We start from the raw sequence: 26,942 nt of genomic DNA on the forward strand, positions 1-26,942 counted from the left end.
AAGTGTATCAGGGACGTTGGATTGATCCAGGATCCTGAAACCCTAGATCAAACGGTGTACACGCAAAACCAGTGAACCAAGACTGAACCAGACCGGTTCAGTTACTTATATAAAGATAGGGGGACCGGTCCACTTCATTCTAACCCTAATTTTCTCTCTCTAAGGTTCTCGTCTTCTCTCATCCTCTCCGCCTTCTCTCATCTTCATTATTTCATGTTTTTCGCTCGTTCCTTCATGGCTTTCGAGTTGTAAACTATGAATTAATCCACAAACCAACATAGATTGGACACAAAACATTTCGATCTTGTTATTTTCTGAAGGATGTTGTTCAAACCGTTTCGAACTTGTCATTTTTTGAAGAAAGATGTCTAAAACGTTTCGATTTTGATATTTCTTGAAGAAAAATGTTCGAAACACTTCGATTTTGATATTTCTTGAAGAAAAATGTTCGAAACGATTCGATCTTGTTGTTTTCTGAAGAAAGATGTTCGAATCGTTCTGATCTTGATATTTTTTGAAGAAAGATGTTCGAAACGTTTCGATCTACACTGATTCGAACGGATTTGATTTTAAACCTTCACAAATTCGAAACGTTTCGGATTTTTGAAGCTTTCTTGGAACCGAACCCTAATCTGATTCGTTTTCTATGCTAATGATGAATTTGAACTCTGAGTTAAAAAATAAACGGTGAATCTTCATGATTTTGTGTTTTAGGGTTTCGGTTTTCAACTTGTTCAAATCTTTTCAAGCTTTTCATTTGGATTCACCGTTCATTTTTCAATACGAACCTTCGATGATGAATATAACCAAGATATGAGAAGGTTTTACGTGTTTACTTGAATTTGCTTGGAGATTCGAACAAATAGATCCTTGCGAAGGCTTCTGGTAAGTTCTTGAACTGAAAATAAATCAGTTATCTTCTTCTTCTCCTTCGCTGATGTGATTTTGCTTCAATCCTCTTCTTCTCACTTCTCCGAACTGTGATCGCACAATTTCTTCGGATTTGTGCTTGAATTACAGTTCCCTCAATTCGATGATGAATATTCGAACTCGAATCTCTGAGAATTGCAATAAATTTGTTGCAATTGTGCTGAATTTGTGATGCTGGAATTCTAGGGTTTGAGATTGGGGATGAATTTTCTGGAGAATTGTTTGTGTTTTGATCGTAACCGTTTAGAGAGAGAAAATGTGATTCTGTTTCTGCAACTTTTGATGAGTTGGCGAATTCTGATTCATCCTCCCTTTTTGACTGGTGAATTGGCTCCTTTTATAGGCTGCCATGTGGACTTGGTGGCCAATGGCTTGTTGACATGTGTCTGGACTTGTAACTAATTCGGCCCTTGCTGAATTTTGGACCTGAGGACCTTTGTGCAATTTCTGGACATTAATGGACTGACCTGCAAAAATTGATAACAAGGACAAAGAACAAACCTGATGCGAAATAGGGACTATCCTGCAATTATTAAAAATTAAAGAGCTAAAAAAAAAAAGAAAAGTAACAAAAAGGACCAATATGCAAATATTAGGAATTAAAGGACTAAAGTGCAATTTTTAGGTTTCTTAGGACTAAAATGAAAAAAATTAAAAATAAAATTGAATTAAAATTGGTAAAATGAAAAATAACGTAAAGTGAAACGATTAAAAATGACAAAACGGACTAAAATGAACAAACTACTTAAATGAGGTACTTTAAAGTAACCTCTCTCTGCCGAAATTTCGTGTGAAATGACCAAAATGCCCCTGTGGACTAAAACGACTCAAAATGACTCAGATGCAATTCTAAAATGGATTTTTAACAAGAAATTAAAGCAAGAGCTTATACAAGCCAACTAACAGACTCAGAGACAATTTTAAAAGATTAAACAGAGCATCAACACATGAAAAAGACTAAAATGCCCCCTAGGGGCTAAACTGACTCAAAATGACTTCAAATGCAATTTTTGAAATGGATTTTGGCATAGAATGGGAACAAAGACTTACCCAAACTATTTGAAAGGACTCAAACCAATTTTCAAAGACCGAAAGAAATTTTAACATAGGAAATGACTAAAATACCCTTTTTCATGAATTTTGCAAGTAATATTGAAATAAGGTGCAGAGAAAGATGTAATTGATCAGAGACAGTTCAAATGACTTCAAATGCAAGAAAAGAAGAATTGAACAAGTATTTTTAGGTCCAAAATCAGGGTATAACAGCGTGTCCTTCGAGCTGAGCATTTGTTCCTTTTTTTTATTGATGTTTGCACCACCGCAGTCTTACTTTTTGTGTGTTGGATTCTGGTGGGCCGGTTACTTTTGCTTCGAGATCAGGAGTTGGCATCTAGCTGCATTCTTGTTTGGCTGACATTCTCTGGTGGACCGGGGATAAAGAGTGCCCGTCTGGTTGGGTCTTGAAGTCTGGTGGGCCGATCGCTTTTGATTCGAGATCGGGAGTCAGTTATTTGGCTCAAGTTGGGTTTTGGGCTTTTATGTTGTTCTTTCGGTGGTCCGGAGGTTGTGAGCTGGTGGAAGCTTATGGGATGCGGCTGTTATGTTTGGGGTTGTTTTGGGTTGAGTTGTGGCGATGTGTGGTAATGGATTTTGTTTTTTAGTGGTGGTTTCGTGAAGGGGCCTGTTTTTTTAGGTGGTGATGTTTATTTTGGTGGGTGTTGTCAGGTAGGGTTTGACTGGGTGTTTTGTGTGTAGGTTTTTTATGATGTTTATTTTTCAGGTGTTCTACCTATATACGGCACATTTTGTTTGTATTCTCTGTTTCACCGATCTTTGTTCATCTTGAGCAGGATCTAGTTTTTAATAAAATTTGCTGATAAAAAAAAACATCTTTCATTAAAAAAAAAGTGTACGGACAGACAAACCAAAACAATTGGACATAACTATCTATGCGTCCAACCAAAAACAAATGGAGCGTTCACAAAGAAAATGACGTACAGAAAAGAGTCCTGCTCTTTACCCAAATGATTTTGCTCACTCCCAAAGTAAAAGTCCATACTGCCCCTACGCATGTTAACTCACGTAGCGTGAGTTAACCTACGCCAGTTATAAGATGAACGTGACTTTAGTCACGCTACGTGACTTAAGTCACGCTAGTTATAAGTTGGCCGTAATTTTATAAGTTGGATGTTATAACTTACGCAAGTTAACTCACGCCCAGGATTTACACTAGCGTGAGTTAACTCACGCTAGTTAGGCCGATGGTCACAACTCAAGAACACGTTTTTTGGACTTTGGTCGGTTATTCAACCATGATTTTATTGTGTTTTACACGTTTTTTTTACTGTTTTTGACTGAATTTAGTGCATATAAAACCTATGCACTAAATAATTTTCAATTATGCCTTGGTATTTTTTTGTTACATTTAAGGCCTATATTCTAAATTAATTTATTATTCTAAATTGTTTTGTTTACATTAATCTAAATTATTTTCTTAAATTTATACTAAATTATTTTATTAACATTATTCTGAAATATTTTCTTAACATTATTGTAAATTAGTTTGTGCACATTAATCTAAATTAATTTATTAACTTTATTCTAAATTATTTTGTTTACATTACTCTAAATTATTTTCTTAACTTTATTCTAAATTATTTTATTAACATTATTCCGAAATTATTTTGTTAACATTATTCTAAATTATTGATAAAAGCAAATGGACTAAATATAAATAAAAGTAAATGGACTAAATTAATAAAAATAAAAGCAAATGGACTAAATATAAATAAAAGTAAATGGACTAAATATAAATAAAAGTAAATATAACAATATCTTATTTTATTAATGATTCTCACATTACAACAATTGTCATACAATAATGTTGAAGTTATTCACTAAATCTACTTATTTTCTCCTTTTTGGGGTAAAAAGTGAACAATCTTCATGGGGTAAAATAGTGAGCAGCCTTCTTGGGGAAAATACATCATCAACCCTTGGGTTAAATTTAAATCTGTTTTTTTTACCACAAGAAGTTCTTTTTACCCACGGTAAAAAGTTTCTGCGGTTAAAAAAACAGGTTTAAAATTATCCCAAGGGTCGATCACTTCCCCAAGTCGGCTACTCACTATTTTACCCCGACGAAGTTTGATCACCTTTTACCCCAAAAGAGAATATTGAAAAAAAGAAAAGAAAGAAGAGAAATAGAGGGAGAGAGTGAGGAGGGGGAGAAAGTGATATGGTGTGAGGAATTAGGTAAGTATGGAGGGGTATTTATAGGTAGAAATGTGAACCTAGGTTATATCTAACATAAATGTGGTAAAAAAAAAAAACGTGTGAAGTGGTAAAAAATGTGTACATTGAATGTTGAAAAGCTGACCAAAGTTGGAAAAACGTTTGTTCTTCACCGGCCAACTAGCGCAAGTTAAGTTGCGTAGGGGCATTTTCGATTTTTACTTTGGGAATGAGCGAAACTGTTTGGGTAAAGAGAAGGATTCTACAGAAAAATCTATGTGTGGTGGACTGTTGTATGTGTGCAACAAATTATGTAATGAATATGAACAACAATTTTATTGGTTTATTCACGACATTAATTATGATAATGACGTACAGACAACGATTTCTCATTGCCGTTGTAATATGAAATAATTGTTTTTTCTTTTTTTACAAAAACAATTTTATTGGTTTATTCACGACATTAATTATGATAATGTACTCTTTCTATTTTTATTTTCTCACCACACATGTTTCTCTCAGCTTGCCCATACAATAAGCTTCCTTCTAATCTTTCCGAGCCAAGAAATTTATTCAACCAACACTTCTTCTGTTTCATATGGCATTTAACAAGAACAATATCAAAATCCATGAACACTTCAAAGTTGTTCCTTCATCATCAACCCAAACTACAACAATTCCTTTCACTTTCTTCGACATATTTTGGATAAAGTTCCATCCTATAGAACGAATCTTCTTCTACACCCTCCCAAATTCACAATCACACCCTTCTTTCTTCTTTCAAAAATTGGTTCCAATTCTCAAATCTTCACTCTCTTTAACCCTCCAACACTTTCTCCCTTTAGCTGGTAAGATTGTTTGGCCATCAGAATCTCAACAACCAAAAATCCAGTACACAACAAATGATGGTGTTTCCTTGCTCATTGCAGAGTCTGATGCAAATTTCAATCATGTCATTGAAAACTCACCTCATGAAGCTTCTTTGTCTCGTTCTTTTCTACCACATTTGGAATCAACAGATTCATTTGCTTCTATTATTTCAATTCAGATAACCCTTTTTCCAAAAAGTGGTTTTTCCATTGGAATAAGCACACACCATGCCGGTCTTGATGGAAAATCATCAACCATGTTCATCAAAGCTTGGGCTTATCTATGCAACAAAACAATTGAAACCAAAGAAGAATCACCAACTTTGTTACCCGATTTAGAACCTTTATTTGATAGGGAAGTCATCAAAGACCCAAATGAGCTCGGTGTTACATTCACAAATAGCTGGACCGAGATTATATCTATGATGTACCCAAACGAAAAAGGAAACGAACGTAGCTTAAATATTTTACACTTTGAACCAAAGCTTGAAGACTCCGTTCGTGCCACATTCAATCTCACGCGTGAAGATTTGAACGAGATAAAGCAAATGGTGTTATCAAAATGGGATATTTTTGATACAAATCAATCATATTCAAAGCCACAAACTTTATCATGTTTTGTTCTCACTTGTGCTTATTCACTCGTTTGTTATGCAAAAGCCATTCACCGAGCTGATATGGAGAAAGAGAAGTTTTCTTTTGCTTTCACCGTAGATTGCAGAGCAAGGTTAGAACCACCAATACCAAGTAACTTTGTTGGAAACTGTGTTTGGGGGAACTTCATCGATACACAACCATTGGATTTCATAAAAGAAGATGGTGTTTTCTTAGTTGCTAAGTGTATTTACGAGAAAATAAAGATGATAAATGAGAACGGTGTTCTTGAAGGGGCTATTAATGATGGGTATGATAAGTATAATTCTTTGATAAATGACGGATTTGGAGTTTTTGGAGTGGCGGGATCTAATAGATTTGGTGTTTATGAGAATGATTTTGGTTGGGGAAGGCCAAAAAAAGTCGAGATAGTATCGGTGGATAGAGGTTTAACCATTGGTTTGGCAGAGAGCAAAGATGGGAATGGTGGTGTTGAAGTTGGTCTTGTTCTTAATAAACACGTAATGGATCTCTTTAGCAATTTGTTTCTCGAAGGACTATGCTTTAATTGATTGTTGGAAGCAAGTGCAATGTGTTAGATAATAAGAGGTCGGGCTCATGTGGTTGGATCTTTTTAGGGTTTAAGTTAATTGAGCCCTTTTAGATTTGATTATATATTCACTTGTAAACCTAATTTTAATAAGTTATGCTTTTGATATTATTTAAATATTTAAATCTATGTTGCCTCCTTTGTTATTTTCTTTTTCTTTGATTCTCTATTTTGTTAACATGACATCAAGATCATGATTCGAACTTCTTAAAACTATTCGTCGCTTAAGAGTCTCACTTTGTTATTTTCTTTTTGTCTGATTCTCTATTTTGTTAACATGACATCAAGATCATGATTCGAACTTCTTAAAACTATTCGTTGCTTAAAAGTCCCAAATTTTTTAAAATATGTTTGCTTTGTTTTTGAATTGACTCTATCATTTTTTTTTAAAAAGGGAATTGAGTCTATCATTGTGTTGTGGTGTTTCCACTATTGTAGAAAACAAATGTATAGAAAGGGAAAAGGTTCCGGTTGAAGGTTGTTACTTAGAACCATTGGAATTGAATGCTTTGGAAATTTAACTAATTGATGCCATCGTTGAAAAGTTGTTGCTTGATTCGCCATATTCGAAAATCCAACATAGTCCAACTGTTGAAATAATTGCTACAAAAACAAAGATCTATTTTGTGATGAAATATGTTCATGGGGTTGAAACTTCTAATCAAAGATTACATGCGAATATAATTAGAAGGACTCTAGTAAGAATATTTTACCCTATACCTTTACATTTATAGCTTTATACCCGTATAAATTATTTATAATACCAAACTTTATGTATATTAATTACAATAATTAAATATGGTGCCCACATATAACATGGCTATTTCAGAAACCAACCTTTCTTACAATATGGTACTCATAATGTGAGCTCAATTCTAACATGCTAAAGCCTCATATTTTCCACGTGAGCTTTTTGTTCCCTTGCAATCATAGAGTTTTCCTTACTCAGTTTTTTATTTTTAATTGAATACATTTTGGTAAAAAATTTATATGCATACTCTATATACTTTTGGTATGAATCATAACTAAAAATACACATTTCATGACTATATCAAACTTAGAGAAATCATAAATTTAAAAAACAAATCATAAATAATTAAGATTCATAAAAAAAAAAAACATATTTTTTTTGGTTTACGAAAGTTTAGGTGGGTTCGGCTCCGGTAACCACCAGGGTCAGGGCAGGCCTCAGGGCTCAGAGGAATTTCTTCACAAAGAGCGCTTATAGAGGTTCTTACAGATCACCCACCAATAATGTCCTCACATCGGCAGAGGGAGTCGAACACACAACCTTCTGCAAGGAAGTGGCCCGCTCCTTACCAACTGAGCCAACATGTATTGGTAAAAAAAAAAAAAAAAAAAAAAAAAAATATATATATAAGTATATAGCAAGTGTACCTAGTTTTTTTCATCAGTTTTTTAATATCTTGCCATTACCGAATATAATTTCCATTTAACAATCTAAGGTTAAATAGTTTTATTGTTTTAATCATGACATTATTTATGACAGTACTCCATTTTTTCTGTCTTATCATTTTGAACTCTTGATATTTCTCACCACACATGTCTCTCTCATCTTTCTATACAATAAAAGATTTCTTCTAATCATTCAAAGCTAAGAAATTTTATTCAAACAACACTTCCTTTATCTCATATGGCTTTCAACAACAAGAATATCAAGATCCATGAACACATCAATGTTGCTCCTCAATCATCAACGCAAACCACAACAATCCCTCTCACTTTCTTCGACATCCTATGGCTAAAGGTGTATCCAGTAGAACGTGTTTTCTTCTACACCCTCCCAAGTTCCCAATCACACCCTTCTTTCTTCTTCCAAAAGCTTGTTCCAATTCTCAAATCTTCACTCTCTTTAACCCTCGAACACTTTCTCCCTTTAGCTGGTAAGATCATTTGGCCTTCCGAATCTCAACAACCAATAATCCAACATACCCCAAATGATGGTGTTTCCTTGCTCATTGCAGAGTCCAACGTTGATTTCGATCAAGTCATTGAAAACTCACCACATGAAGCTTCTTTGTCTCGTTCTTTTATACCGCATTTGGAATCCGCAGATTCTTTTGCTTCTATTATTTCAATTCAGATAACCCTTTTTCAAAAAAGTGGTTTTTCCATTGGAACTAGTACACACCATGCTATTCTTGATGGAAAATCTTCAACCATGTTCATCAAAGCTTGGGCTTATTTATGCAACAAAGCAATTGAAACCAATGAAGAATCACCAACTTTGTTACCTGAGTTAGAACCTCTATTCAACAGGGAAATCATCAAAGACCCAAATGAACTTGGTGTTACATTCACAAATAGTTGCACTGAGATCTTATCCAGGATGTTCCCAAAGGAAAAAGGAAACGAACATAGCTTAAATATTTTACACTTTGAACCAAAACTCGAAGACTCAGTTCGTGCCACGTTCAAACTCACGCTTGAAGATTTGAACAAGATAAAGCAAATGGTATTATCAAAATGGGAAGTTGTTGATAAAAATGAATCAAATTCAAAGCCACAATCTTTATCAACCTTTGTTCTCACTTGTGCTTATTCACTCGTTTGTTACGCAAAAGCGATTCATGGAGCTGCTAAGGAGAAAGAGAAGTTTTGTTTTGCTTTCCCCATAGATTGCAGATCAAGGTTAGAACCACCAATACCAAATAACTATTTTGGAAATTGTGTTTGGGGGCATTTTATTGATACAAAACCATCGGACTTTATAGAAGAAGACGGTGTTTATTTAGTTGCTAAGTGTATTCATGAGAAAATAAAGATTATAAATGATAATGGTGTTTTTCAAGGATCTATTAATGATGGGTTTGGCAAATATAATTCTTTGATAAATGAGGGATTTGGTATTTTTGGAGTGGGGGGGTCTAACAAATTTGGTGTTTATGAGACTGATTTTGGTTGGGGAAGGCCAAAAAAGGTGGAGATGGTGTCGGTAGATAGAGGTTTAATCATTGGTTTGGCAGAGAGCAAAGATGAAAATGGTGGGGTTGAAGTTGGTCTTGTTCTTAATAAGTGTGTAATGGACCTCTTTAGCACTTTCTTTTTTGAAGGACTTTGCTTAATTGACAGTAGAGAGGAAGTGCAATGTTGATTAATATCTTCATATGGATAGGAACAAATGATTAACATGCCCGAATAAAATTTGTATTTTGAATGAAGGAGAACTAATTTATAGTTTGTAACTTGTTTTAGGGATAGCAAATAGAGGAAATATGGCAATGCGCTTGTTGTTTTATGAATCCCTTGGAGACAATAGAATTGGTATTTTCTTTGTTTAATTTACTAATGTGATGTAGATACCTATTATTCATTGGCGGTTGAGGAATTTGTGTGTTGAATTTTTGAGAAAAAGTTAACTCATTATTTTCTACCGGCATAAGTAGGTTGATTGCACTATAAACAGAGAATTGCTTAACTCAAGTAATTTGGTTAGCATGCATTTAGCCGATTTGGAAACATTAGAGTTACATGGTGTTTCTTAATTGCTTAACTCGTACGCCTTTGAATATGGTAAAATTTATTGTTTGGTCTTGGATTAAGTCCAAGTAAAATATTTGTAAGATAATTTACTGTTTTTTTTAATTGATAACTTTGTAATTGTGCTTAGATTGTTAGTTTTTGATATATTATCTTTTTTGTCATTTCAAAAAATAAAATTTAGAGAATCTCTCAAGTGCATTGATATATTTCAATTGTAATTCTCTTTTCTTCAAGCAATTATGTCGAGGAGGAAACTATGACCTGTTATGAGTGATGGACGAATTGACAAATGTACCAAACCGTAACAAGTAATAAAATAGTAAGTTATCGACTCCGTAGGAATTGTCGTTCAACTTAACAAATAACGAAACTTATTAAGGTAAAATCAGGATTAACAGGTTGCAAGTATTTTAATTGTCGTACAATGCGAGATTAGGTTGTTTGATTTAGATGATTAACGAAGATTAGGGTTTCCTTGAATCCACTCTATGTTCTTTGTTGGAATTAAATTGGTTTGTTATTAGATTATGACCTGCCTTTATTTAAGAGAGTATGACAGGACCTCGTGATTTAACGATGGGAAGTTCGAGGATTTGTACTGTAACAAAGGTTATACTTGCTATGTTCCCCTAAAGATGAATCATAGATCTACCAATCATAGTTATATTTAATTTAAAAGAGGTTAATTTAAAATAAGAAATTTACTATTGTTGATGTTTGGGCACCGACATAGTAGTTAATCATATACCTTAACGTAGAGATCAGGTCAACGAATAGTTGAAAAACATTAAGAGTAGAATATATACAAATTAAATAAGACACTTGAATCATAAACTAAAAAAAAACTTTATCGTGGAACCCTAATCAAGAGAGGTTTAGTTACACATGGTAACCAAAATCATTACAAAACAATAGAAAAACATACCTTAGAGACGACAAGAGGAGGAGAAAAACATCATCTTTTATGTTGTGATGCATGACCCATGCCTTGTACCGCTGACTTTCTAAATGAATAAAAGTGTGTATAAGAGTCTCTATTTATAGTGCATCATTATTTAGGGATTACAAGACGAGAACTGGATTTTTTACTCTGATCCAGCTTCGAAAATAAGCTAAAACTACAATTTTCCCGTACTTGTGCGCAGATGCGCACATGATGACACACACGAGGAAGCCACCAGAGATGTCTCATGCGCATGGGGCGGTAGCCACAGTGTGAATTTCCTCTGATCCATCTTCGAAAATAAGCTAAAACTACAATTTTCGCGTACTTGTGCGCAGATGCGCACATGATGACACACAGAGGCACACGAGGAAGCCACCAAAGATGTCTCATGCGCAGGGGCGCACAGAGCAGTAGCCACAGTGTGAATTTTGCAGTTTTCGTCACTTTTTCTAGCATTCTTCCGTCTTAAAATTCCTTGAAACTTGAGATGAATTTTCCCCAACTTTATTGTCTTAAAAACTTCCTAAGAATCAATGTTCTTCATTCATCATATCCTTGATCTTTCATGTGATGTCTTGTTTTGCCAATTTACATGTTTTCTCACTAAAAAGACTTAAAACACCTATGAAGTTGCATGATTTAGGATAAAAGTGAATTACAATGAATCAAATTAAAACAATACAAATTATTTCACAAACCATGGATAACTCCTCTAAATGACCTCTTATTTGTCTTCAAATGCGAAGAAAATAACTAAAACGTAGTATAATAACATATGATGCTCCGTCATCAATGAGTTTCTTAACTACTCAAAAGAATGTTAAGTACCATAGTTGGTGTTTTTGTGAGCTATTGAACTAAAAAATGCATAGGTTTAAATTAAATTAGTAAAACAAAAGGATAAACATGCATAAATAATTTTTGATTGATTGTGTGTTCTGAAAAATCTACATTTGGTATTTAGAGGCAAACGCTAGTCCTACTACCCAAAGCATTGTAGCCTACATAATTTAATCTTGCTTGGCAAATTACACGCGAGAATGATAAAGAGGATGTATCATATCCTCATACAACAGTAAGTATAATTTATTAAAAATAAATTGTATCAAACCACAAAGACCGTGTTTAGTTTTGACATCGCTCAAATTCAGAGAATTTCTAAAACAAGTTATTAAAAGTAATTTTGGTATTGCAATCGCGAGTAAAATACAACAAGAGGATAAAGTTCGGATGGGATTATATTTCAATACTTATTGTCTAAGGTAACAATCAAAGAAATCAATGATTCTTTAATTTTGCATTGCTTTTGACTTGTTTCGTTATAATAGATCAATTCTTCGTGTGCATTATGAAGTGTGAAGAATGTTTTAGGAGTTCAAAGAGAACCTTACGACGACACCTTATGAAGTGTGAAGAATGTTTTTAGAAGTTCAAAGAGAACCTTACGACGACACCAATAAGAAATCATGAGACTCGACTAAAGCTATTTGTATAAGGAAGTTATCTAATGGGTTAATCAAATCGCAAGAAATTAATGAGTTTCACCCATTTGAAATTTGAGGTAGGAGTTACAATTTATACCTTTTTATTTTTCGACACATAAATGACACTATTTAAATCGCAGGATAATTTTCATACTGTAATTTTAATTTTTTAATATATGTTGCACCAAACTTATTTTTTTACTGTGTTTGAGTAGTATTAATATTAAATAGGGGGGTAATTGACGAAACTTACAATTTCAGGGGGGTAATTGCCTATTTACTCAAAAATAAATATTTGGATCGGATCAGTTCAAATATTTTGCAAAAAAGATAAACAAAAAAATATTTTGCATTTTGGATATCAAAAAACTAATCCAAATTAAATTGCAGATATTTGGATCGGATCGGTTTGAATATTTTTAGAATAGTCATCCAAATCGAACCGAACCACATGTGATTTTTATTTTAGATCGGATGATATTTCATCTCAAAACAAATCCAAACCGCACCGCAAATACTCCTATACAAGAGTTGTGGTTCAAACACTAGATTTTCCACATCTTCATATTTAAAATAAAGGAAATTCTACGGTGCAGTCACCCCAAATGACTTTTCCAATAAAGTCAAATCTTTTAAATCAGTTTGTTCAAAAACCGGCTTTAAAAGTTTAAATAAAATATGGAATTTATTAAAGGACCAACAGGAAAGCTTATCCTGCAACCCTTTATTTTATGTCCAAATTATCAAGATATTACCCTAGTAAAAGCACAAATTAGATGGTGTGATAAAACGGATGAATATTTTTTAGATAAATATTTATATGAAAGCCATGAAAATGAAGATCATTTTTTATATAATGAATATAAAGGATTAGCTCAAGATTTAAGGGATAAACTTAAAGAATTAGCTAGATGAGTGAAGAAAACAATACACTCACAACCAGAGTCAAGGCTTTGCTTGACGAAACCAAGAAATTGAATGAGAGATTTGAAAGACAAATTTCTTTTCTTGAAACCTTACCTCAAATCTTTAAACAAAGTAGTTTATTCACAAAAGATTATGAGCAAGGATTAGAAAGACCCCATGAAACTTGGGTAAATATGGAAAGAGATTTTCCATGTTATAACAAAAATGAGAATCATAAATATCCTCATATATATCATTCTTTTAACCCTCAATTAAACAATATAACTGACATGATTAATTATCTGATAAAAAATTGTTGTAAACAACATCTTTCTCTTCAAGAAGGGGGGAAGAATAAGGAAAAGATTGAAGAAATTGAAAAAACTCTATTTTTTAACTATAAGAAATGAGTATAGAAGAAAATATAGAGTATCAACTCGAAAAATTAGATCAACTTATGGCTACTTTAGACATAAGTGAAAAAGATTCCATTAAGGAAGAACCTGAACCTAAAGATCTAGAAGATTTTGTCTACGACTTTAGTTCTGATGATGAATCAAAAGACGATGGAAATTTCGTTAAAATAGAACAATTAGAAATGGGAGAAAGCTTGGGAACAAAAAGAGGACCCTCTTATAATTGGAATACAGAATTCCGTAGAGAATTTTCTCAAGCTAAATACCAAAAAATTCCTATGAATTATATTCCTAAACATAGTGTAAATGATGAAAGTGGAATTTTAAATATTGATTGTGTCGACAATCTTGTTCAAGCCATAAGAAACTGGTATAATAAAAATACTATCCAAATACAGTTAGATAGTGATTTAATAGGTCTAAAACCAAATCAAATTTTTAATTATCTTTTGTGTAGAACAGAAGGTAATGCATATAAATTTCTGGCTGAAAAACCTGAAGAAGAACAAACTGCAGAAAACAGTATGGGAATGATTAATAAAGTCTTTGAATGGCTTCTAAATGAATTCAAAGGATGGCAAGATACGGTAGATTCAAATATCACCTTTAATACTGAAAAATTATGGAGAATAATGAATTTATCCATATGTAATCCTTGTTACATAGAAAATTATATTTGTGAATTTTCACAATTATATTATGACTTAAATAAAGAAACCAGAGAAAGTCAAAAGGTTGTTGAATTATTTTACCAAAAATTACCTATGGCAATGTCCCAAATAATTCAAACCGAATTTAATAATGCAGTTTCCTCAGGAAAGGTTAAAAATACTTTAGGAGCTAGAATTTCTATCCTTAGAAATTGGATGTAAGAACAGTGCCTAAAGAAACAATCAAAACGAGATGCACAAATAGGATTGTGCTGCGATAGAATCCAAGGGAAAATTGGAGCATATGGTTGTGAGAAAACTAGGAGAAAAAGAAAATATCCTAGAAGAAAGAAATTTAAAAGTTTTTCCTATGATAAAAAGAAACATAGGAAGAAAAGATTCTATAGAAGAAAAAGGGAGTACCCTAGGAAAAACAAAACCTGTCCTAAAGGTAAAAAATCATGCACATGTTGGCTATGCCATGAAACAGGACATTACGCTAATGAATGTCCAAAGAAAGTTTCTAAAGATAAGAAACAAGTTCTAAACATGATCTATAGAATAGGTTATGAACCAGTGGAATCAGATTCAGATTCTGATTGGGAGCAACAAAGTTTCTATGAACTTTGTACAGATTCCGAAGATGAGCAAAACAAAGATTTTGAGTAAAGGAAATCCTAGTGCTACCTTTATCAAAATAAAACTTCGAAAGAAGGAAATTTTAGCCTATTTAGATACAGGCGCAACATTATGTTTTGGAAAACGAAGCATATCAAGAGATTGGAAAGAGTTAGAAAAACCCAAAGAAATAATTGTTGCAGACAAAACAAGACATCAAATATGGTTTGTTTTGAGAGACATCTCAATTACTATTGAAGGTCATGAATTCTTCATACCAACAATTTATCTCCATGATTCAGGATTAGATTTAATCATTGGAAATAACTTTTTAAAGTTATATGCACCGTTTGTGCAAAATGTCAAAACTATTTCTTTACTTTGGAAAAATTTAGCAAACCCCAAAGAAAAGACAAGAGTTATAACTACAAAAATTATAACTAGAAATGAGATTATTCAATTAATTCCTGAAAATCTTATAAACCTAAAGAGTATTTGGGAGGAAGGAAAATTCTTTTTAAATCTTGAAGAAATAGAACAAAAACTTGATACTGTATGTTCAGAAGATCCTTTGGATAATCTGAAAAATACAAATCATGAACTTGTTACCATTAAATTACGAGATCCCAATAAGGAGATTAATGTAAAATATAAAATGCCTTATTCAGTTCAAGATAAATTAGAATTTCAAAAAGATATAAAGGAACTTCAAGAAAAGAAGTTAATTACTCCATCTGCAAGTCCACATTCGGCACCCGCTTTTTATGTGACAAATCACAATGAAATAAAAAGAGGAAAAGCTAGAATGGTGATAAATTATAAGAAACTCAATGATGCTACAATCGGAGATTCTTATAAATTACCACGGAAGGATTATATTTTGCAGAAAATAAAAGGATGTGATTGGTTTTCATCCTTTGATGCAAAATCAGGATACTATCAAATCAGACTTTCAGAAGGAACTAAGCCTTTAACAGCTTTTTCATGTCCACAAGGTCATTACCAATGGAATGTCCTTCCATTTGGACTAAAACAAGCACCATCTATATACCAAAGATTTATGGATAATGCTCTTAGAGGATTAGAACATATATGTTTGGCATATATTGATGACATTTTAGTTTTTACAAAAGGAACTAAAGAACAACATCTTAAAGATGTAGAAATTGTTTTAAACAGAATTTCAGAAAAGGGAATTGTTATTTCAAAAAAGAAATCACAATTAGCTAAAAAAGAAATCGAGTATTTAGGCCTTATTTTTAAAGAAAATGGCACTCTCGATTTATCTCCACATGTTCAGGAAAAGATTCAAGCTTTCCCTGATGAATTGAAAGATCGAAAACAAATTCAAAGATTTTTAGGATGTTTGAATTATATTGCCAATGAAGGATTTTTCAAAAATTTGGCAACTGAAAGAAAGATTTTACAGAAAAAGATATCTGAAAAGGTTCCATGGTCATGGACTGAACAAGATACTCTAACTGTAAAAACTATTAAAAGAAAAATTAAAGTTTTACCCAGCTTATACAATCCAACAGAAAATGATTTTTTAATTGTTGAGATTGATGCTGATAAAACAACCTGGGCAGGTTGTATGAGAGCTCTACCTAATGGTAAAGCGATACTGAATCTTGATGATTCGGGAAACTATGTTGATGATGTAACCCATCAATAAGGAATGAAAGATACTGGAGCAACCCAGTACGCTAAGTCTAGTAGCTCAAAAGAGAAATTGGACAAACTATCTGATTCATCAGAAAAATTAGTATCAAAAGATACTAAGATTGATTATTCTTATGAAAATATTAAAAATAAGATAAAAGATGAAGATCTTTTACTTTGTAAATATGTTTCAGGATCATTTACAGATACTGAAACGAGGTATCCAATTCATGAATTAGAAACATTAAGTTGTGTTAAAGTTTTAACAAAATGGTAAATGGAATTAATTCCAACCAGATTTTTATTAAGAACAGATTCCAAATATGTAACCGGATTTTGGAAATATGACCTTCGTGTCAATTATAAATATGGAAGACTTGTAAGATGGCAGATGAAACTCCAGCCATTTCACCCATATATTGAATATATAAAATCTGAAAAGAATTGCTTTGCAGATGCATTGACAAGAGAATGGAAGCAGCTATAAAGACATTACAGAATTCTCTTAGGCAAAAGCAGGAGCAGATTGCCTCTGCAAAAAATCGTCTAGAAACTCTTCTTTCTGAAGAGGGGGAGATGATATTAACAATTCAAAACCTTGAAAAACTATGTAAAAAAGAAACATCAACAGTTTCAGAATCTAAAAAAAGTGAAAACTGGGATCTATTAGGTCAAGATTCTGGAAAATTCAACTACTATGTAAAATACTCAGCTCCAAAGGAGTCAAAAATTCCAATTGAATCAATAGAACCAAATGGATGGAATCCAACAAAAGAATCTTCAACAAACCCAACAACTGTCCTTGCAGAATTACCTAAAACATCTTGGGCTGACAAAGTTGAAGAAGATGAAAGAAAAAATGGAAAAGAAAAAGAATCCATTGATCAACAAACAAGCCAGAAGATTGATAGTCAACTTGGCAGAAAGCAAGCATATGTAATTTTTGATGGACCCATGAAAGGTATCTACCATAACTGGGAAACCACAAAACTCCATACACAAGGCAAAAATGTCAGATACAAGGGTTATATGACTCTTGAAGAAGCAAAAACAGCCTACAACGCTGTTTACAAAGAAGTTGCAACAACCAATAACATAGTCCAACCATCAAAAATGGAGATTAAAAAGAAGATATCTGTAGATAGAATTATCTATGGAGAAATACAGCTCGTTAAAGAAGTCACCATTGGAGACTACTACAAAAACTGGAGATGGTTAACCAACTATTCAGAAGAATTAAAAGCAGGATGTTTTTATCCTAGCAACAATGGGATAAAAGTCAAAGTTGTAACAGTTCCAGGCATAGGCAAGGAATTGGTAAGATCATTCTATGATTGTGGAATGATTAAAACAATGTATCTTCAAGAAGATACAGGAAAGAAGATCCATGAATTAGAACTTCTTCCAAAAGATATAGGCGATATCGCTTATAAATTCAACAATAACTTTGCAAAAGGTAAAGAGTTCTTTTTATCTTTTACTTCAACTTATCCATGGTTTGAAGACGATGAAGTTATTAAAGCCAGACACTTAATCAAGATTGGTATTTCAAATCATTCATATCCAACAAATGATGATAGAGATGTAGATCCAAGACCAGAATGTTTTCTGCATCAAATGGAAAAATTCTATAATACTCTCATCAGATTTGGATCAAAATTACCTAACTTCAGGGTAATCACAGCAAAAGAAAGTTTTCTAGTCTATAGCGACTCAAGAAAACAAGCTAGAGAAGAACACCTTCAGCAAATACTAAAGTTCGAAGAAAACTTTAGTGGGCTTGAAACAGACTTGGGCCATCTACCCGACCCAATTCAACAGGAGTGCTGCCGACACTTTCAAAAATACAAAGGACACCAATGCAAGTGGTGTGCAAAAGACATGAATAACGTGGCCGACAAAGAATCGTTGTATGATAGTGACATATCACCTAACAACGAAGAAAATGTAGAAAGTTAGTGGGCATGGGACCCATTTAGAGATAAGCCTTATCTCTATGGCAATTATGTAACATATTTTTCTACGTCTTCTTTTTCTTTCTGTCCTGTCATTTCTTTTCGTGTGCTGTAAAGGAAAGAGACGTTGTGCCAACTATGAAGGCCAACTTGTGAGTCTCTCATCCTATAAATAAGGGCCTCGAAGCTCATTTGTAATCACCATGAATTGAAGCAATATAAGTTATATCAGTTTGATATGAGCTTGCCTCTTAGTTTTAAGAACTAGTGGTCCTATAGTGGTAAAGCACTATAGTTGAGAATTCTTGAGGTAATACTCTGGAGGAATTCGCCCTGAGTTGGGAAAAATTCAACACAAGCAGAAAAAACTGCTGAAGAAATCAAATTGCTGAAGCAAACCAACCATATTTCTGAAGAAATAATCAGGTATGAATTTATTGCATATTCTTATAAAGAATGACTGAAATTTCATACTTTGAAGGAACATCTAGTTATTATGCTGATAGCATAATAGATAATAAAATAGAAGAAGCAGATTTGTCTTTAACTGCTGAAGAAAATTTTAAAAGAAAATTTAGTAAATTGAGAGAATTTATTTCAAGAAAAAATATTCTGAAATTTGGAATAGTAACAGGGGAAGAAGCAATTCCTATTGAAACAACTAATGGAAGAATAGCTATATCCACTATAAACAAAGAACAAATCATAAAGAGACTTGAAACGTTTTCTGAAAACGAAAGAAGAAAAATTGGTTATATTCATATATCAACCATTCAATTCTTAATAAAAAGTACCTTCATGAAAGGTATTAATTCACCTTTAGAAATAGCCCTAGAAGACTCTAGGATTTTAGACAAAAACCATGCAATGATTGCAAAAGGAAAATGTAATCTTAAAGATGGAAAAATAAAATTTGATATAAATTTACAAATAGGATTATCCCTAAAAGATATAGATCTAGATAGATCCATAGTTTTTCATTATAAAATGGAAAATTCAAAATTCATGAAAGAAGGTAATCATCCTTTTACAATTTATTATAGAATCAATTATGCTCTGAGTAATTCACACCATAGCATAGAATTCTTAGGAAAAGATACAATTCATATCGATGAGTTGTTTAAACCATTAGTTTCTCTGGAATCACCAATCTATAAAAATTTCGCAAGAAATAGCTTTTCCTTAATAAAAGCAGAAAATAATCTGTTTGAAGAAACAGAGAAACCATTGCTTAAAAGCCAAAGCCTTCGAATAACATCACCCGATCTAAAAGACTTTAATAAATCATTAAGTTCTCAAAATATATTTGAAGATGATGCCTCATCCTCAAATAATACTTCATTCGAACCTCCTAGAAAGGATTTCGAAATAAACAGAGAAAAAGAACTCAAAGATCTACATGATTCTATAAAAACTTTATCGATACAGGTTAATAAAATTAATCAAAGACTATAAAAGTCAAAATGCCTGGATTAAATCTAAAAACATAGTTACAACTCTATAAGAAAAAACTAGAAGAAATAGTTGCTGAAATAAATTTTCAAAATGAAAGAATTATGTTAAAACAAATTCTTTTTGCTGCACAGGATCTAATACTCTACCATATAGGTTCTATTTCTAAGTTATTAGAAGAAATAGAAGATTTGAATACTCTTACAAGTATTCAGCAAGAAAAAGCAAAAATGCTTTTAAAACCCTTTCAAGGTTTAACAAAAATCGAACAAATGTTAAAACAAATAGAAATCGACCAAATGTTAGAACAAGAAAACCTTCGCTGGCAAATCAACAAATAAATATGCCTGGTTTAACATTAAAAGAAGAACTAAGGTTATTTAAAACTAGGTTACAACGCTTAGTAAGTGATATAGAATGGTATTATGATCTAATAACATTCAAACAAATAATGTATAAAGCTCAATCTTTAATGAGAACGCATATAGATCTAATTGAAGATCTAGAAAATGAAATTGAAGAAAATTCCGTCAATAACTCTATCCAAAAAATAGAATTTCAAAGAAAAAGAGCAAAAATACTTCTACAACCTTTTCAAGGTTTAGATAATATCGAGAAACTTTTAAAAGAAGCTCGTGAAAAATACGCTGAAAACCCCACTTCAAATCTGGTATCAGAGCCAGGAACACAATCCTAAGGGATAAAGATGAAAATAAAAATAAAAAAGAAATTAAAAATATCTTTTTTCCAAAAACAAATGCTTTTTAAAATCGGTTTTCCAATTAACCAATTTAAAAAGACATCCACGTGGCACTCTTCTATTAAGCCACATAAGCGACTTTTCCAAAAAAGTCACAAAAACAACTTCACCATAGAAGCCCTCTTAAAATAATTGAGTCTCCAACAACTAGACTAGTTGACAACAAAACAAAAACTGACCAGTAGTGGGCCATGAATAGGAGGATTACGATAGAACTGGCTTTTCACTCTCTTTAATGAGATGGCCACAAAAGTTGTTCTTCCAGAAGCAAAAAAGAAACAAAACCAAAGCCGTGTATACCTTTGACTTTATCACCCAATACATTTTAGTTTCTGTTTCTTTCAAATCATGAAATTTTCCACAACTTAATGTTTGTAACCTATTGCTAAAAATCCTCTAACCATGTTTTGACAACTATTTTACCTTGCCGTTCTAAGGAAACTTCAATTATTCTATTTGAATATTCTTACCAATATATATATATATATATATATATATATATATATATATATATATATATATATAGAGTTAGGATTGGTTGACACCAAATCTCAACCATTAATTTTATTCAATCCAATGGCACAGATTTTTGGTTCACCGAATAAACATAAATTGAAAACATGGTATCATGATACTCTCTTCATTTCATCTGCTAAAATCATCACTTTTCGTCACACCCACCTAACATTATTCTTTTGTGTATATCCATTCCATCTTAGTTAATTCCTCTAATATAACTCATGAAGACATGTCTTGTTTATTTCAAATATATAAAACTGATCTCAATTGGAAGGTTTGTTTCTACCGGTGAAGTTTTAGGTTTAAGAATTGACTTTCTAAGATGTTATCGGTTTGGTGCATTATCTGCTTGGTGCATGATCTATGGATATATATAATCAATTTTATGGTTTTGATAAAATGGAAATCCTTTAAATTTAATTGAATTGGTAATCGATTCTCGATGATGAACAAATTCAGAATTGTTGTGGCTGTGCCATCCTTAAGTGATCTGTGAAAATTCAGAATTGTTTTGGCTTCCATTGTTGCCTTTAGGTTCAGACTTTTCTTCTTTACAGCTGATTAAGAATAAAACGATTGCGGGCGATAGGTTAGTAGAGAGGAGAAGGTTCAGGTGGGCTGATTTAACTAACAATTATTAGCCTTTAGATCTAATAAAATAGATGGTTGAGATTTGGTGTCAACGAATCCATTGACACCTGGTGTCAACGGATCCTATCTCATATATATATATATATATATATATATATATATATATATATATATATATATATATATATATATATATATATATATATATATATATATATATATATATATATATATATATATATATATATATATATAGGGCATATCAAGTGAGAGGAGTAGTTATAATGAGAGGATGAGAGGAATTAATTTGGACCATTGGATCAAAATCAACGCTTCAGATTTAATTGTTCTTTAAAAAGGGTCATGCACTACATCCTCTACCTTTCATCTTCTCCACTCTCGCCTACCCTCATCTGCTTCTGCTTCTACATTTTTTCCTCACATCAATATCAAAACCTAATGGTTGGGTTTTACTGTGTGCTACCGTCGTTGATTTTGCAAAGAGGGGAGAGAGGGGTGTTCCCTTTTGGAAGCCATCTTGCCGCCGTAATTTCATCTTGTCATTCGTCAACCGTATTTTCGCCATCGCCAAAATTTTCTAGCATCGTTTTTGGATTGTGCAGTAGTTGAATTCATTTTCACCGAGGATTTTTGAGTTGTTTTGCTGGAAAACGTATTCAGGGATTGCAAATTGCAATTTTTCAATTGAACATTTTTTATTTAAATAACAGAGAGGAAAAGACGATGAATCACAAATTAACTAGATTTGCCAACATTTCAGAATTTAACCAACAAATAATATTTATAATTAAGTGTTTATAAGCTTCTCCAAAGCCCAACGATGAAGATGTGAAGAACATATGGGAGAGAGGATGAAGGATAGAGTGTGAGTTTCAATTAATCAACTAAATCAATATTACTAATATTATATTTTGATAGGTGATAGGTGTCTCAATGAAACATTTCATGAAGAATACAGTTTAATAATTTCTTAATGAAGCAGTGTATTGAGAGGAGAAATATTGACCCAGAAGAAGATGAACGGGAGGGAGAGAGACAAAGGAGAGGGCGATAAAAATAATGTAGGAGCATGCAGACTAAGTGTGAAAAGATCTAAACCCTTTATTTTAATCTAAGGGTTGTTATTTACTCCTCTCACCCTCTCATTTAAAAAGTCCTCTCATTAAAAATGCCCTCTATATATATATATATATATATATATATATATATATATATATATATATATCACTACAAGAAATCATGCATATTGTCAGGGAACAATGCCAGGAGCAAGAACTCCTGGCAAATTTGCCAGGAGATATGCCAGGGAAAACTCCTGGCAAATTTGCCAGGAGCAACCCCTCACAAAAGTCGTGGCAAAATGTATGGAGCAGAAAAGATTATTTTGTGGTCAGAAAAAGCAGGACGGTACAACACTCTGCCAGGGGTTGTGCCACCAAAAACCCCTGGCAAATTGCAAAGCCTGCAAATTTGGCAGCAAAGCCTGCAAAGGCTACCGAAATAGCTGTATACTAGGACTGAAATGAGTTGACTGGAATTTGCCAGGGGCAAGACCCTCGGATAACCCCTGGCAAATTGCATCTATACAATAAATTGCATCGTTCCCTTTCATTTATGTCACAACACTTAGAAATTTTTTTCCATTCTTGACAGTGAGCATAAACCACCAAAAACTACTCTCCACAAAACACACTCTTCTTCAACAACACTAATTTCTTTCACTTTGGTAAATTACTACACCTACATTTTTATGCTTCTATTTTATTTTCTTATATTGGCATATAATTTTATATATATTGTTGTATTTAATAATAAATATGCATGTTTTTTTTTGGTGAAGTATTAATGCATGTTGAATATATGTTTGTTTTTGTCTAGATCATCTCTTGAATATATGTCCTTTTTTTTAAATGTATGTTGAATATGTGTTTTTTTCTTAGATCTGTCAGTTTTTTTTTTATTAGATCTATTAGTTTCTTTTTATTTGATATATATGTTATAAAAAAAACCAGAATCGAATTTTTTTTTATAAAAAATGTTTTTATTATTTAAAACCGTATTTTTTTAAGGAAAACCCGTATTTTTTTAAAGTTTAATTAAAAAATATGTTATTTATTAAAGTTTTAAATTTGTTGGTGTAATAAGTATTAAACTGATGTTATTATAAGTAAATAGAATTAAAAAATTAATGTCAATGAATAAGTATAAAACTGATTTTATTATAAGTAATTAGAACTTAAAAAATAATTTAAATGAATAAGTATAAAACTGATTTTATTATAAGTAATTAGAATTAAAAAAATAACTTAAATGAAAAAGTATAAAAAGTGTTTATTTAGGGAAAAAAATTAAAAAAATAGCTTAATGTTATTCACATAAAAAAAAATTCATGTAAAGAATTTTTGTGCAATTTAGTTTACCTACGTAATCGGTTATTTAGTTTTTTTATGTTGAAAAAATTTGTGTTAGTAGCGATACTTGGGGAAAAAACTAATCGTTATATATGTGAATGTTTTAGCCGAAGGTGCCAAAGATGGAGTATTATCAGCATTATCGTAGTTGGATGTATGACAGAACGTTTCCGGGAAGAAGAGGATTAAAACCCCATTTTGTGGAAGGAGTTCACGGATTTATTTCATGGGCATGGGGACAACAAGTTTGTAAAGATGAGGGAGGGATAAGATGTCCGTGTCTGAAATATGCGTGTAGATATATAAAGACTGACCCCAATGAAGTGAAGAAACACTTGGAGAAAGTTGGATTTATGCCTGATTATTGGGTTTGGATTTACAACGGTGAACAATTTCAAAATTTTGGGGCGGGAGTCAATGCACAAGCTTCGAGTAGTGGAGTAAATGTGGATGACAACGAGCAATTCAACATGATATGGTCGTTGATGCTTTAGGTGTGGAATTGTCTTACAATGATGATGTTGAAGATGAACAAGGCGAACAACCCCCAAATGAGCAAGCCCAGAGATTTTACCAGTTGTTGAGTGAATGTAATGTCCCGTTGTTTGAAGGGTGTACGCAATCAAAGTTATCAATGCGTGTCAGACTTTTAGCTCATAAGGCAAATTATAGTGTTGCTGATAAAGGCGTGGATGAAATTACGCAGATGTTGTTGGATGTGACTCCTTTTAAAGATAATTTGCCAACAACTTATTATGACGCTGAGAGGTTGGTGATGAGGTTGGGATTAAAAGTTGATAAGATTGATTGTTGCATAAACGGCTGCATGTTGTTTTATGACAATGAATTTGGGAAAAATGACGGAGCATTGGTGGAATGCAAATTTTGTCAGAGTCCACGGTATCGTCTAACCAGGAGTGGGAGGATTCCGAATAAGACAATGTTTTACTTGCCAATAATACCAAGATTACAAAGATTGTTTGCATCGATGAAAACTGCTTGTCATATGACGTGGCATCATTCAAACAAAATGGCTGGAGTCATGCGACATCCATCTGATGGGGAAGCTTGGAAACACTTTGATGAAGTATATCCTAATTTTGCAGCAGATCCGCGTAATGTAAGACTTGGATTGTGCTCTGATGGTTTCACTCCATATATCCAGGCATCAGGGAAACCCTATTCTTGTTGGCCGCTCATTGTAACTCCCTACAATCTCCCTCCCGAGATGTGCATGACAAAGCCGTACATGTATTTGGCGTGTGTTGTTCCAGGGCCAGATAACCCTAAAGCAGGCATAGATGTGTTTCTAGAACCTTTAATTGATGATTTGAGGAGGTTGTGGATTGGAGAATTGACATACGATATTTCAACCAAACGGAATTTTCTAATGAGAGCATCTTTGATGTGGACAATTAATGATTTTCCAGCGTATGGCATGTTGTCTGGTTGGAGCACTCATGGGAAAATGGCTTGTCCACATTGTATGGAAAATAGGAAGGCGTTTACTTGGGAAAATGGAGGGAAGAGTTCGTGGTTTGATCATCGTTGTTTCTTGCCTCAAAATCACCCGTTTAGAAGAAGTAAGAATGGCTTCCTGAAGGATCGGAGAGTAGTAGTTGGCCTGCCCCCTAAAATCACATCAGAAGAGGTGTGCACAAGGGTTAGTGATTATCCTAAAGTCACTGATTTTGGAACAACTGTCCCAATACCAGGATACAGAGTTGACCACCATTGGACAAAAAAGAGTATATTTTGGGACCTCCCATATTGGAAAGATAACTTGCTCAGACATAATCTTGATGTAATGCACATTGAGAAGAATTTTTTTGACAACATATTTAACACGGTGATGGATGTTAAAGGGAAGACCAAAGATAATGAGAAAGCCAGAAAAGACTTAGAAGTGTATTGTAAAAGAAGGGACTTGGAGTTAAAACCTCAACCGAATGGAAAGTTGTTGAAACCCAAGGCAATATACACTCTAACTTCCGAAGAAGCTAAGGCAGTTTGTCAATGGTTGAAAGATTTGAGAATGCCTGATGGATATTGTTCTAACTTGGGTAGGTGTGCCGATGTTAAAACTGGAAGGGTAATTGGAATGAAAAGTCATGATAATCATGTTTTCATGGAGCACTTACTCCCAAGTGCGTTTAGTTCACTACCCACCCATGTGTTAAATCCACTCACTAAGATCAGTCAATTTTTTAAAAACATTTGTGCTTCAACTTTGAGAGTCGATGAACTTGAGAAATTAGACAAGTTAATTCCAATAATACTCTGTCAGCTTGAGCAAATTTTTCCCCCAGGTTTTTTTGACTCTATGGAACATCTTGCGGTGCATCTGGCATATGAGGCTAAGCTTGGCGGGCCTGTTCAATATAGGTGGATGTACCCTTTTGAAAGATTCATGGGAGATTCAAAACGATCTATTCAAAATAGGGCTAGAATTGAAGGATCGATCTGTGCTGTTTACGTTCATAAGGAAACCTCATACTTTCTCGGTCATTACTTCATCGACCGTGTGCTTGTTCCAACCACTACACGAAATGAAGTTTATGTTGACTGTGAAAGAGACCCGTTGACCTTATCAGTTTTCAATCTACCTGGTCGTCATTCTGGTAAGGCAAGGGAACATTGGATGGTAGATCCGAAAGAGTATCGATCAGCTCATGTTCATGTCTTAATTAATTGCGCGGAGGTTAAACCATACCTTGAGTGAGTATAAAACAAAAGTATTACACATTTTTCCCATTACATTATTTATTAAGTTAAAACTCATCTAACTTTGTTTTTAATTTTGGTATAGG

General features: G+C 33.0%; 3 protein-coding genes and 1 pseudogene across 4 annotated transcripts; all 4 read left to right on the forward strand.

The window, feature by feature from the left end:
• The first annotated feature begins 4,592 nt into the window (after nucleotides 1–4,592).
• LOC146904418 (phenolic glucoside malonyltransferase 1-like) lies at nucleotides 4,593–6,354 on the forward strand. Its single transcript, XM_085724539.1, has one exon. The coding sequence runs from the start codon at nucleotides 4,763–4,765 to the stop codon at nucleotides 6,197–6,199; it is 1,437 nt and encodes a 478-aa protein (XP_085580665.1). The 5' UTR covers nucleotides 4,593–4,762; the 3' UTR covers nucleotides 6,200–6,354.
• Nucleotides 6,355–7,854: 1,500 nt separating this feature from the next.
• LOC146904419 (phenolic glucoside malonyltransferase 1 pseudogene) lies at nucleotides 7,855–9,539 on the forward strand (annotated as a pseudogene). Its single transcript, XR_015018135.1, has one exon. The product of XR_015018135.1 is annotated as a phenolic glucoside malonyltransferase 1 pseudogene (transcript).
• A 14,715-nt stretch (nucleotides 9,540–24,254) lies between these two features.
• On the forward strand, nucleotides 24,255–25,337 carry LOC146904420 (uncharacterized). The gene is made up of 3 exons (XM_085728287.1): nucleotides 24,255–24,516; nucleotides 24,627–25,252; nucleotides 25,305–25,337. Exons 1-3 carry the CDS (start codon nucleotides 24,255–24,257, stop codon nucleotides 25,335–25,337), a joined length of 921 nt encoding a protein of 306 aa, XP_085584413.1.
• A 22-nt stretch (nucleotides 25,338–25,359) lies between these two features.
• LOC146904421 (uncharacterized) lies at nucleotides 25,360–26,854 on the forward strand. Its single transcript, XM_085724996.1, has one exon. It carries the CDS (start codon nucleotides 25,361–25,363, stop codon nucleotides 26,852–26,854), a length of 1,494 nt encoding a protein of 497 aa, XP_085581122.1. The 5' UTR covers nucleotide 25,360.
• Nucleotides 26,855–26,942: the final 88 nt, after the last annotated feature.

The sequence above is a fragment of the Medicago sativa genome, chromosome 7 (genome assembly GCF_051527215.1).
Source record: "Medicago sativa cultivar Bolivia chromosome 7, Bolivia_mono, whole genome shotgun sequence".
NCBI classification, from domain to species: Eukaryota; Viridiplantae; Streptophyta; class Magnoliopsida; order Fabales; family Fabaceae; genus Medicago; species Medicago sativa.

Bases quoted from the DNA above. Each gene is read 5' to 3' on its own strand.
- LOC146904418 (XM_085724539.1), top strand. From the start codon at position 4,763: ATGGCATTTAACAAGAACAATATCAAAATCCATGAACACTTCAAAGTT.
- LOC146904420 (XM_085728287.1), top strand. From the start codon at position 24,255: ATGGAGTATTATCAGCATTATCGTAGTTGGATGTATGACAGAACGTTT. The intron at 24,517-24,626 runs GTGAACAATTTC...TTGATGCTTTAG, and splicing joins TTGGGTTTGGATTTACAACG to GTGTGGAATTGTCTTACAAT. The intron at 25,253-25,304 runs GTAAGACTTGGA...TCCAGGCATCAG, and splicing joins TTGCAGCAGATCCGCGTAAT to GGAAACCCTATTCTTGTTGG.
- LOC146904421 (XM_085724996.1), top strand. From the start codon at position 25,361: ATGTGCATGACAAAGCCGTACATGTATTTGGCGTGTGTTGTTCCAGGG.